We start from the raw sequence: 14,141 nt of genomic DNA on the forward strand, positions 1-14,141 counted from the left end.
TGACCTTGGCACCATATTCGAATGGAGCTGCATTTAGAATGTTCATGTTGATTTCCGATTGAGGAATCTTTTTGCCAAGTCTTATAAGGCTATTAAGAGTAACTTGGAATCTAGCTTGGCTTTCCCGAATTATGGATTCTCCCTTCTTGATAGCGAAGCTTCCAAATTCTTTCATGAGCTTTCCGAGCTTGACCTTCTTTAGACCTTGTGAACCTTCATGATACGTCTCCAATGCATCCCAAATTTCCTTTGCTGTTTTGAGAGAAGAGACCTTGTCATATTCAGCTTGATTCAGCCAATTGATCAATGTACTCCTTGCTTTTCCATTGGCAGCAACCTTTGATAGCTCGTCCACTGTGAGAACATCAACGTCCTTGACTTTGCCATCTTTATCAAGATATTCATATGGACCTCTTTGCACAACTCTTTGCATTAAGGGATCTCTGGATAGATGAGCCTCCATTTGGCCTTTCCACCAATTGTAATTGTCAGAACCCGTGAGGAGAGGAGCTCTAAAATCGGACTTTCCCTGAAAGTTATCAGCCATATCGATCGATACTATTCCTGTTACAGAAGTATTAGTACAAACCTCACTCTGATACCAATTGAAATTACACACCTAGAGGGGGGGTGAATAGGTGTTATGGCTAATATACCCGATTTTTATAAGTTACCGAATAATCATTCTGTCAATGACAGCCTGCTGTTAATTTTCAGAGTAAACTGTTAGCCTGCTAATAAGATAAATGCAATGCAGATAATGTAAAGCAGTATGCTAGCAACACCAAGAATTTTAGCCAGGTTCGACCCCTAACCCTAATGGTCTACGTCCTGGTCCCCTACCAACTGGTAAGAGATTATATTATTAATCAAGAAATGTCAACGATTACAAGATTCAATAATATAACTCCCTTTCTCCCTTGTTCCTGTTATCAGCCTGCTGAAACCCCTGAACCACGAACCAAAAGCTCTCCAAGACCTATACTTCCCAAGTATACTCTTCTAGCTAACTAGTCCCCTTGTTCCCTTGTTTCACAAGCTGGATACACAGCAACAAAACATTACACCTTGAACAATACAATGAATAAGTGTAATACAACTGAACTATGAACTCTCAATATAGATATATATACGAATATAAGCACTAGAGCTCAACAAAAGATTTAGCAATGTAAAGAGTTGTATTTCAGAAAGCTTGGTGTGTTCTCCTTCTTATCAAAACCGAAATCACACTCAAGTATATATACATCACACTAACGGTCATAATCCAACAAATTTCCAACGATCTTGGTAACAACCTCACGTTTAAATTTGACTTGAACAATGAACGTTTGGATGACATAAGTTTACTGAGTAAAAGATAATTCACGTTTAAAAACATCTCAGTAAGATATTTAAATAAAGTTCAACAGTTTTAAACTAGATAGGAGTTTTAGATAAGATCAATTTGAGATAAAATCTCCTATTAGTTAGGAAAACGTTTTTGAATGAAAACTCTTTATAAAACTAAGCTCTAATATTTATATAAGATATATACAAATATTAGAATCCTTACAAAGTCGTTTCCTATTAATTCTCCATGAAAATAGACTTTGATCTTTATCCGAGTGTTTCTCTGTTCACGCTATTAGCCTGCTGATAGCTTGTAAATCATCCTGTAAGCTTGCTGACAGTTATAATCATGCTAACATCCTGAAATACTGTTAGTTCGCATAAACAACCTTTGATAGCATGCTAACACATATCAGTTTCATGTTATTAGCTTGCTGTTAGTGTCATCATCAAAGCCTTGAGAGTATCATGACCCCGACCCTGTTACCAAAAGGTTGCAATGAAGCTAAAGACTACTCTCCCACTATATGTTTACTTATGCATATATGCATATATAATTTGTTACTCAGAAAATAGAGATAAATCCAAGAAGCCATGCATATATAATTTGTTGCTTCCTAGAATAGAGCAATAGATGTCATGCTCTTTCTTTAATCACCAGTTCCAAACATATGTACATTATAACTTATAAGATTTTTGGATACAAAACACTTGGAACATTAACATTTTCTTCGACAACCTAGTTATTTTCACTATATACTTCCTAAGCCGCCTGATCATTAGACTATCCACGACAATCTATCTCACATATGTGATATATTAATCAAAAATCGATCATGTTTTCTCCTTTTTTCATATGTTAAAGCACTTTCTGCTAACCAAAATAAAGTGCCAGAACCTAGAAGCCTTCTGTATTTACGAAGCATATGCGTTACTGCTTATGGCATGTGGCTTTTTCCTTTGGCTGCATAGTGTTAATGTGGAAACGGTGCCCGAGAGTAGTAGTACACCTTTTTTCTCTGTTGAACCCTCGGTTACAGAAAAATCCTGCAAAATAGGCGTTCGACCAATTGAATTTTGGATAAGAATAAGAGTTATCCTAGGCAAATGGAATAAGAATTTACTTCTACTACAATGTGAGCCAAGAAGATTATACAGAAGCTATGTTCATTTTCAGTATTCAAAATATGTTTTTATCCCGATTCACTACAGAAGAAGTGCACATTGGATTCCTATCAAAATCGCACAAGTACTGGGATTCGCAGGCACCAACCCATACCTCTATTTGTATAATGGTAAATTACACCAAGAAAAATGAAATTAAAAATTTGAACATTTGTTCATGATTTTATCCTAGCAGAATAGACTTCTTTTTTCTTTAGCAAACGATATATTACAGGAGAAGACTGCTTAGTACCTTTGCAAAATGCATGCTGAATATGGTACAGAGTAAAGCCTGGTTTACAAAATTATAAGTTTGTCGGTAAAGATTCATTAAAAGATTCCTGAGTAAATCTACATTGTCATATTTATGATTATTTTCTACCTTTGAATATTGTTGCTGGAGAGGTACCACGATACAGATTTCTTCTTGTGAGGCCCCATAGCCAATCTCTAGGAACAACAATTGGCCTCTCACTAGATTCATCGTCAGCAAATACCTACACAAACCTCTTCTACTCAGTAAGTAAGATCACAAGAAGTACAATATGGCTTTAAAGTCGCCTTATCTTCGTAATGAGATGTTAAAGTTTCAACCCTTAGAGGAGGCATGGCGAGTAAATTTAAATTCTGCAATTAACCAATACCAAAAAAGGAAGAAATAACCATTGACTCACCTCATTAACCTGAAAGTATGTGCCATTAAGGGGAAAGGTTCCATGATTTGCGGAACGGACAGGAATCTACCCACAGATGTTACAAATGTTAGACTTTTAGTGTGATCACCACGTATAAAAGTTAATACAAGATTAAATAATTGCATGTGTTGTTACATTCCTTACCAGAAGAGTTCCACAAACAAGTGATTCACAATCAGGTTCAGAACAATTGCATACAATATTATAGCGGACTTGTTTTCTTGTGGATGAAGTATGGGAAACAGAACTTCTATGTTTACCTGATACCATACCGTTTATGATAAACGATACCACACCATTTATGAGAAAATTAGTGAATAAAAAGAAAGCTTATATCTTTTTACTTCTACGTTAGTTTTACCCCAATTACAGTATGAATTGCCAATCTAACAATATCATATAGCTGCTTATGCATCGTCATTGAATATTCACCTTCATTCCAAACTGCGAAAAGATATGGAGATGGATCATCTGGATCCCGTTTATCCACCTGACATATTTTCAAAAGGAAGGAGTGTTAGAGGCTTTGTAAAACGATAAATGCGTTCGGCATGAGTCAGTAGACTTACATCATCTAGAATAGGATGATCATCTGGAAGCTCATATCTGCAATAGGTATACAAAGATTAGCTTTGATTCATGTTTCTGCAGGTCAGCTTTTATATTAATAGATCATGAATCTCAACGAATGTCAACTATCTTCGGCAGAATATACAGTACAGTAATGTATTGTAAATTAGACTTTTACATTACAAAGTATACTTACACTTGGTGCACAGTCCTTAAGCGGCCCGCATGCTTAAGTGGGGGCATTGGCAGAGCATTTGATGAATTTAAAAGAGCCAATATCTTTGAATTTTCTCCTTCAAATGAAATATTGCTCCCCTTTGCATATTCTATAATATTATTCATACATGCTTCACTGTCAATTCTGATGATAGGAATGTCGTCATCATCATAATTCCCGAAATCATTAAGTTCATTAGAAACTTTAAAAAGATCTTCAATATCTTCTGGTTCAGAAGGCCCTGGGGAAGCTGGATATTCAATAATAGGTTCACACTTTTGTCTAAGATGTTTTGAGCCTAGTTTAGAAAATATGTGTTGGTATTCTCGATCAGATACGTCAGGATCAATCTGCAGTACCAAAGGCGTTTTCGCAACAAAGTTTTGGGTGGTCACGATATCTTTTCTCTCAGGTGAAGGAAGGTCAAGTCTGTGACTGCAATTAGAAAACTTGCAAGTTACTAGATGTAATTAAGACGTACAATCCCAGAATATAGATGACAGTCATTCACCATAGAAATTTCTAGGAAATAATATTACTTTAAAATTCACAGGGCTCTCTACAACATTAAAAAATAATGCATGTATATATTCTTTCACAATTAAATGAAGCACATTATAGCACAACACTGGAGTCAAAAGTTTTGTAAAAATATTTTCCTTCTACACTTGTCTACATGTATTAATATATAGGATGTACAAGCTTTCTCATTAGATTTATTCTAGATTTCTATTATAATATTTTGAATTTCAGATAGTCAAATATTCTTTTTTCTGTACAAATAATTTACATAGTAATAACAACAGGCAAATGAGTAAGAAGAAATAATATCACATAAGCGGATATATGATTTAATACAGGAACAATTTGGCAAAAAATTGTGATGCAAACCTTGCAAATGCACTTGCAAAATATTTGCACTCTCCCCTCATTGGGCATGCATTGCAGTTAGGTTTTCTCTTCGTACAGAAAATCTGAACATGGAGTGATCTTATCATTGTTACAATAATATACTAATAAAGGATTTGTAAGGGGGGAAAAAGGTAGAGAGCAGACCTTTCCGAATGTAATTAGATGATAATGCAACAAATATCTGCACACAAGTCACTAATATATCATTAAAAGTTTTCAATTTAAAACAAAAATCCAAAGTCTGTTTAATGTTTCGAATGGAGCCATATAATTTAAAATATTGTCTACTTTCTCCCCCAATCAAACTGTGTAATTTTTTGATTTACTTGTGATTTGGCAGCACAAGATTTTTAAACTCTGGCTCCATAAGTTAGTAACACTGGTCATGCACTGAGTGCATGAACTCAAGTTAACTGAAGTTATATTTATAAAATTAGTCAAGATAGGTCAGAAAATTTACAGTTTTTCTTGATCAAGAGTGCATAATCGGGGATACAAATATTTCTGAATACTATTCACCACAGGGTACCTGTATGATGTTGACACTATTAAATTAGTCTTTACAAAATTATGTTGAATACATTATTATAGATAAATTCTTACATTTCTAAAAGATGCATTTGGAGTCCCTCCGGAAGTGGTTTCAAAGGGACCCATCCTAGCCGAACTGCTACTCGACGAACATTTGTGTCCACCTTTTTGATAGAAGAGTTAGAAAAATTGAGTGTTGCTCTACACTTCTATAAGGTAATGCGTCTAAACACTTGATACTTACTGGGAAGGCAACATGGTGAAGCGTCAAAAGGCGAATGCATTCCACACTTTTTAATCCAATTCCAAAGATGTTCAGCAAGTAGGTCCTGAGTGCATCAAACTGAAAAATTAATACATTTGATTGAGCAATAAATGTTATTATATCATAAGATGTTTTCAACTATGTTATGTTCTTTATATCTTTAACAAAACAAAACATTTCTTATTTTCATTTGAACTATTCGGGCTGACTCGCATACTTTGCTTCTTCTGGTGGAACATCTCTAAGCCACTCAAGATCTGGACACCCTTGTTCTTCAACGATTTTATTAAGAAAGTCCTTGCAAAACATTTAGAGATATCTGACAAAGTATCTTCGAAGGAAATTCAAACTAGAAACAAAATAAAAGCTTTTTGAACAATCCAAAATCTTGCTAATAATTACATACCTTGATTTTTCCAGCAATGACATTGTTCATTCCTTGATCTTTAATTATCTCCGCAACTTCATCAACATTTGCTTGTCTAACAACTTCCCAATCAACAGCATCCATGGTTTTATCATCCCTTGCTCTTCTTGTACTTTGGTTTTTTTCTTATATTATCACATGATGTGCTAGGTTCTTTCGTTTCTTCATCCTTGTATTCAATTTCTATGTACGAGGGAAGTTGAGAATTGAATTTGAGACCTCTTTTTGCAGTAGGAGCAGTTTTGCCACGGCTGGGCCACAGAGCAGAATTCTCTGGCTCTGAATTTTTGCTTTGACCATTTAATTTATGGTTTGGGAATCGCGCAGCTAAAGACCTGAAGGCTGAGCTGAAAATTGAAAACAATCATGATGATTATATTAGTCAGACATGTCAATAAGGATTAATCAACTTTATGGTTACCTCGAAAAGTGATCACAAACATTCTGGGTCAGGAAAGCTCCCACCACTGAATCAACTACTGAACTTTTCCAAGGCGAAAAGCTTCTATTGCCTATAACATTTATCTATTTCAGACCTCTATTTTCTTTGCCAATAAAACATATTAAAAAAAATAAACTTGTTGCGTAAGGCATCTTGTTGTAACAAAGAAGATCAAAACTTAGAGAGGTGGGCTTCTGTAATCAAACAAACCGACCATTTTTTCCAATGAAGTCAATAGAACACAACTTCTTATGCCAGATTCCCAGGATTAAAACTAACAAAAGAACCTAGTGTTACATGTTTTAGGCACTTATTTTTTGTTCTAGAGGTAGAGGAACCATACAAATGCCTGAATATACCAATGAGATTCTATAACCGAATGCTTTGATATATTATAAGTTAGCTATTAAAGATAAACTACACTGGATGAAAACAACTCTGAGCTGCCAGTGAAACATATGAATTATTAGTTAATTTTAAGTCTTTAAGAGGATTTGCAGTCTTTTTAAAACAAAATTAGTCAAGATTTAAGGATTAATCTTAATATATGGTGTAACTAAAATAAAACATCTATAACATAAAACTTAAAAATTAGTAGTCATATCTCAGATGTGATGGTTTGGTCAAGGGTGTTAAGGGAAAATAATATAGCATTAAATGAATGATGTACTTTTAGTAACATGGAATACAACTATACCTTGAATCATGCCAACAGTGGATATGAATGACTCGACTCTGATTCTTGTTAAATTTCTTTCCCTATCCCAGTATTCCTTCTTTTTAGAGTCTGCCTCTGCTTCTTGATCCAAAAGAATTCCTCCAGATGACATAAGCAAGTTATAAACTCTCTCCGACTCCTCATTAAGATCAACCTTTGCGTGAAATTTGTGTTTCTTATTAAGTTCAACTGACCTGCCTACATTTTGCTCTCGGAGCCCAACTTGGCCAATATATTCATCAAAAAGTTGTAGTTTCCTCCATCTCCTTTCGTTATTCTTTTCTTTGGCTGCAAGTCCAACTCTCTTGCCAACTTCAGCATCATGATTCGTGGTAAAAGCCCCCTCGCTTTTATGAAGTTGCAGCAGAGCCTCCTTAGGAACAGATGTCACATTTGTCAAGGGCCTTTGAATACTTCCAGCTAATCTTCTTCTCTTCATTTTTACAGCCGAATACATATCTAGAATTTCCAGTGCAGTCTGGCTCTCTTCAGTGGTGCAATATAGCTTCGTATTCAGATTCTCACCATTATCAGATTCACCTAGCTTCTTAATTAGTAGTATACCCTTGTCGGATCTCTCCCCAACTTCTGCAGTTTTCACATTCCTGCACGAAGATTCAAATATATGCACAAGTCTTTTTATCCTTCTTTTTTTGCGCTTCTTCAGGAATTTTGGCACACTATCTCTGCTATTTATTAAGCTCTGGGATGTCTTATGATGAACTGGAAAAAAGCATTGTTTATCCACTTCTTGAATCAAGTCTACAGTAGCAGCTTGATTATCCTTGTTTTCAAATCGATTGCATCCATCTCCTGCTCTATTTTCCATGTCAAATTTTAAAGCTCGCTTGAATGATTTAGTAGCAACCTCACTTTGAATATTTTTTAAAGAATCGGCAACAAGTTTTGAGCAACTCTTTCTGATGTAAGTCCTCTTTGTTTGTGCCTTACGAGTAGAACTCACTACAGGAGTTCTGATTTTGAGATTTGATTTGGACACTCGAATAGTAGGAGTGCGTTTGGTATTGTCTTCATCATTCAATATTTCGGGGCTACATTTTTTCAGCTTAGGTTTTTGATCTAGCTTGTCTGTACAACTATTACGCTTCTTAATAGGGTTCTGCTTCAATGGGGTAGCACTGTTACGCCTCTTTCTAACATATTGATTAATTGGAGTGGAAGGAGCAGATGCAGGAGAAGAAAAGCCAGCCACCACAGTCTGCAAGCTCTGTGTAGTTTGAATCTTATAATTCTCATCTTTGGAACAAGCCACTTCTCCAACAACACTCTTTACTTGTAGTGCATCGCCTGAGTAAAGATTCAGAATATTCTTAGTACTTTCGTATTGATTTGAGTTGAAAAACAAAAAGCAGAATTATTCCTGGAGGATGGTTAGATTCTAGAATGGTCTTATTTTCACTGAATGGCAATGAAATAAAAACTACATGAATGACATCACAAATTCAATTCTGAGTTTGAGAACAGCGCAACTAAATCAAATAAATAATTTTCCTTTTAAAAAAAATCAAATAAATAAGTTGATCAAACAATAGCGGGCCATATGCGCATTGAAGATAGAGGTCGCATGCTGAGAATAAAGTAAAGCAATTAAAAGGGCAACATATTTAAAAACATTGCAGAATTAGGGTTCTTACCATGAGGCATTTCTTGGAAACTTTCTCCGGTCTGAGTTCCAAAAATATCCACAGAGAATTTTATTGTTGGCAGATCCCCTTGCAGAAGAGTCGTGTTTGATGGTATGCAGATATCATCTTCTTGTACAAACTTTTTCTCTGCCATTTCTTTTATTACTTTTTCTTGACTGTTGTCCTGTATATTGCAACCAAATGTTAGTCACCTCCCTCTACTAAAATGTCGCTCTGATACCAACCTGTGGCGCCCTCCAAACCCGGGTCAGAAGTTTGGGGTCCACAACATAACATAAACCTGTAATTAATATAATATATACAGTGACCCTTAGCTGTCCATGGATCGTAACAGGTTAAAGTATAAAACAAGCCACAACATAACTTTAATTATTACAAACCCAATCCCAAAATATAAACTTAATTCTTACAAGCTTACACATCATTTGTGTCTTGTTATTCAAACTAATACATATATATATAAAAAGCCAGTTGCCGCTGATAGCTCTCTTCCTCTCCTAGCCTGGAATCCTGGCCTTACCACTAGCCTGAGGGTCATCGTTACCAACTTTCTCTGCCTTCACTGGAAAGAACATAAAATACCGCAAGAGTGAGCTAACCAGCTCAACAAGTATAACAATATCAATTTAAAATATTAATCATAAGCTGAAGGAAACCAGTGTCTCACGGAATCAATCTCAATACCAAGATTTGTTTTTAGAACATTGATTAGAATTGGATATTAAATTTATTTTTAAAAATCAAAGGTTAGGCTGCTGATCAGTCAGACACTAACCCCGAGCAGGTCCCACCATGCTCGTTTACTGGATCCAAGGCACACATTGGCCTAAAGCGACCACTCATCTGGTCTGACCATTCATTTGGTCCAAGTTTAGAAAACTATCCAATTCTATCACAATCAAGATGATCAATAATATTATTCAATAAAATAGAAGCATCAACATCATAAATGAACTTTGAAGCAGAAGCAGACTACTATTCAAAGTGTCTCAGATGGATCTCAAAGGAGGAATGAGAAATATCTTCATGGTTTAGCAATGAATCAGACATTGCCTTATAGGAGGGCAAGGCATATCAAAGTTTAGTGCTTTGATGAAGAAGGTTTCTAGGTTCACAAAAAGAATTCAAGTATAAATGAATGCTTTTAGGATCAAGAAATTGGAGTTTATGGAAAGAATCAATCAACTGTAAAGTATATGTCATAACAGATGTTATTTGGGGTTGATCAACTGGTTACGGTCTGAAAGAAGAGTGATTGATAACTGGTTGAGGTATCGAGGGTATATTTTTGAAATGAAATTAGGTTCTTATGGTAATCATTTAGAAGTTTTAAAGATAGAAGGTTTACAATTGAAATAAGTTTCGTAGCAGGTGTCAAAGAATCGGTCAAAGGTTCAAGAATCAATAAGGTAAGTAGTCCATAATATAGTTCAAGAAATCTGGTTGAAGGTTCAAGAATCAATAGGATAAATAATCCATGCTATAACTCAATAGGTCACAGGACTTTATCAGAAAGTTCACTAAATAATCACAACAGATACAAAATATAATTGAAGGAAAGTCTGAGGGAAACTTGCCTTATATAGCTGATTTCAAGTTTCAACTACGCTTGCTCGCTATACTACTCTATCACCACTTGCTTTCCCTTCCTACGTTTCGCTTCTCTGCTAATCACAACAATCATCTATCAATATATGACTTCATACTATTCTTATTATCACACCTTCGCAACGAGTTCCTAACTACCCTTCGTTTCATTTAAATCCGACTTACGGATCAAAAGATATATCCAACCAATACTATAATGTTCATGAAGACATGTAACACATCAATCAGATATCACATAACACGTATCACATAAGATATTCGATGAAATTTATTTTTTCAAAGAAGGTTTGAAGTCAAAAGGATTTTTCTGGCATTTAATATGGATTTTAGAACATTTTTCGGAATTAAAACGGGTCAAAGAATCATTTTATAAATAAATAATCAATTCTGGATACTCAAAATCAAATCCGAACTCATTTGAAATCAATTAACGAGCTTCAAACATACTTTAGAATAATATTTCAAAGCTCTAAACTATTTTTCGGAATTTTAAAATCATTTAAAATAATTAAAACTAATTAATAAATCAATTAAAATTAATTAATAATTAATTAAAACAATTAATCAATTAATATTTAAATTAATTGACTAATTATAATAATTAATTACTAATTAAAATTAATTAATAAATTAAATCAGAATTATTTTTGAATTAATAAATAATTAAAAACTATTTTTGAAATTAAAATAATTGATTTTGAAAATAAATTGAAAAGGTTTATTTTGTAAATAATTGAAAGTTTACACAAGGGTGCAAACTGTCAGGTTTTGAAAATATGATATGATCAATGAAAGTTTAGAAACCTCGGTGACTAAAAGTCACCATCTTCAAAAGTACGGTGACCAAACAGCATAACCGCCGCCGGTCACCGTCTGCATCGCCGGAGATTGATCTCCAGGCCTTAGACTACTACCAAAATCTCCAGATCGGTTATATCAGCCACCAGGAACCGATTGGTGGCTTCAAATTCTACGGGAGTTAAGCCGTTTGCCCGGAAAATCCGGAAGAAACTCGCCGTCCGGCGAGTTCTTCGTTTCGCCGATTCGGCCAAACTCCAGCTCCTCCGCTTGATGTGAAACCCGTAAACAATTCACTACCACACCCTGAATATGCCCGTACCCTTCGATCATTCCCAGAATCATCAAAACTCGAAATCCCAATTCTCCATTAAAAACATTCAAGAACACATATAAACTCTAATTCAAGAATTAAACCTTAATTTGGACCTGTTATCGTACTCCAAATCAAACATATGATATACCAAAATGATCAGGAGAACATTATCTACCACATACAATCATCAAAACACATAAACAACTTCAAAATCAAAAATCCCTAATTTAATTTAAATGACTTCGAATTAAAAACCTTAAATCCCTCCTCACCTGTAAATCTCTTGATGTTTTTGATGCTAGAATCAGATTCTACTCCTCAAGACCTTCGATTTGGATACTTGAACGCTGAAATCTGAGTCCGATAACGCTTCCAAATCTTCGTTTGAATCTCAAGAACACGAAGAACACTCTCTCGATAACCTCGTGTTTAACTGAGATTATGATTTCCCCGATGAATTAAGGTGCGGTTAAGGTTATTTATAGTTATGAAAAATTAATACCCCTTTGGATCATATATGACACGAAAATACAATGTTTAATAGCTTTATATAATAAAACAGGTCCAATCGGTACCGGTTTTCTGGATAACTATCAAAACAGGGCTTTTTAATCAGTCATTAGTATGCGGGTCCCACCGCAATTATTACAAGATAAGAATGAATTAAAAATATCTAGTTTCACGTTTATCGAGACAAACAGATAATTATCGAATACCGAAAAACTCCGCCGGACCGGCTCCGGAACAAACCGTACTCCGGATCGAAAAAGTCAAAACATGAAAAGTGTCCGGAATACTCAAATTAGGCTAAAGGTGAATTTTGTTGAAATTTTCGGGAAGAAAAATCTCGGTACCGTTACAAGTTGACGGTTTTCGTAAAATCAAAATAATTAATTAATTAAATGTAATATACGTAATTAAATCCATAAATCCAATATAAAATCATACGACAACACATAAATCGATATGAAAATATCTAAATAAACTATATTTCGTACTGAACATATAAAAATTGATATTCCTCAAATTTAATCAGAAATGCATAACTAAATTAATAAAACAGGAACCAATTAATTCACAGAAATTTATATAATATTCATACAATATTCATTAATCATTCAAATAATTACACGGATAATCCCAGATGTTACATCCTCCCCCCCTTAAAAGGATTCTGTCCTCAGAATCGCTTAGGTGAACAAATGAGGGTACTTTTCACGCATATCACTTTCTAATTCCCAGGTTGACTCTTCAACCTTTGGGTTTCTCCACAATACTCTTACTAAATTAACTACCTTGTTTCTTAACACCTTCTCTCTTCTATCTAGGATTTCCACTGGCCTTTCTACATACGATAAATCTGCCTCGAGTTCTACCGGCTCATACTCTATCACATGTTTCGAATCTGGATTATACTTCTTAAGCATCGATACATGAAAGACGTTATGAATGTGCTCCATTTGCGGGGGTAACGCCAATTCGTATGCTACTTTGCCTACACGCCTCAAGATTTCAAATGGCCCCACGTATCGGGAACTTAACTTGCCTTTCTTTCCGAATCTGGACAGTCCTTTCCATGGTGACACCTTCAGTAATACTGCTTCTCCGTCTTCAAATTCTACGTTCTTCCGGAATTGATCTGCATAATTTCGTTGACGACTCTGTGCTGCAATTAGTCGTTTCTGAATAATTTCAACGACTTCCTTTGTTTGTTGTACTAATTCCGGTCCAAGTATCTTGCGTTCTCCGACTTCATCCCAATATACTGGCGATCGACATTTGCGTCCGTAAAGAGCTTCATAAGGAGGTATCCCAATACTTGCGTGATAACTATTATTGTATGCAAACTCCACTAAAGGTAGATGTTCGTCCCAACTGCCTTTGAAATCGATTGCGCAAACACGTAACATGTCCTCGATCGTCTGAATAGTTCTCTCACTTTGGCCGTCTGTTTGTGGATGATATGCCGTACTCATATTCAATTTGGTGCCCAAGCATTCTTGAAAACTTTTCCAAAATCTTGAATTAAATCGTGGATCTCTATCTGATACAATGGATACGGGGACTCCATGACGAACTACAATCTCTTTCAAGTACATATGAACTAATTTATCCAAAGAGAATCTCTCATTGATCGGAAGAAAATGAGCTGACTTGGTTAATCTGTCCACTATCACCCAAATGGCATCATGGTTTGCTTTGGTCCTTGGTAATCCTACAATAAAATCCATAGCAATATGTTCCCACTTCCATTCTGGAATCTCTAAAGGTTGCAATAATCCACTTGGTCTTTGGTGTTCTGCTTTCACTCTTTGACACGTATAGCATTTACTCACCCATTCTGCAATCTCTCTTTTCATGTCTGGCCACCAATAGTTCTTCTTTAAATCTCTATACATCTTAGTGCTGCCTGGATGAATTGAATATTTGGAATTGTGTGCTTCCTGCAATATGTCATTCTTTAACTCTGTCACCGGTG

The 14,141-nt window shown here is 35.2% G+C and overlaps 2 protein-coding genes across 2 annotated transcripts; both read right to left on the reverse strand.

Annotated features, from left to right (window-relative positions):
- Nucleotides 1–2,136: 2,136 nt before the first annotated feature.
- On the reverse strand, nt 2,137–6,223 carry LOC108202031 (DNA glycosylase/AP lyase ROS1-like). Its single transcript, XM_017370395.2, has 15 exons — nt 6,093–6,223; nt 5,904–5,983; nt 5,666–5,750; nt 5,494–5,585; nt 5,351–5,419; nt 5,035–5,071; nt 4,870–4,952; nt 3,958–4,413; nt 3,761–3,797; nt 3,624–3,681; nt 3,336–3,451; nt 3,171–3,236; nt 2,879–2,993; nt 2,750–2,788; nt 2,137–2,379 (listed from the first exon to the last, which is right to left on the reverse strand). Exons 1-15 carry the CDS (start codon nt 6,195–6,197, stop codon nt 2,264–2,266), a joined length of 1,554 nt encoding a protein of 517 aa, XP_017225884.2. The 5' UTR covers nt 6,198–6,223; the 3' UTR covers nt 2,137–2,263.
- Nucleotides 6,224–6,316: 93 nt separating this feature from the next.
- On the reverse strand, nt 6,317–9,105 carry LOC108201378 (uncharacterized). The gene is made up of 4 exons (XM_064085581.1): nt 8,929–9,105; nt 7,253–8,581; nt 6,535–6,625; nt 6,317–6,455 (listed from the first exon to the last, which is right to left on the reverse strand). Exons 1-4 carry the CDS (start codon nt 9,071–9,073, stop codon nt 6,419–6,421), a joined length of 1,602 nt encoding a protein of 533 aa, XP_063941651.1. The 5' UTR covers nt 9,074–9,105; the 3' UTR covers nt 6,317–6,418.
- Between the last annotated feature and the right edge of the window lie 5,036 nt (nt 9,106–14,141).

The sequence above is a fragment of the Daucus carota genome, chromosome 9, assembly GCF_001625215.2.
Source record: "Daucus carota subsp. sativus chromosome 9, DH1 v3.0, whole genome shotgun sequence".
Classification (NCBI taxonomy): Eukaryota; Viridiplantae; Streptophyta; class Magnoliopsida; order Apiales; family Apiaceae; genus Daucus; species Daucus carota.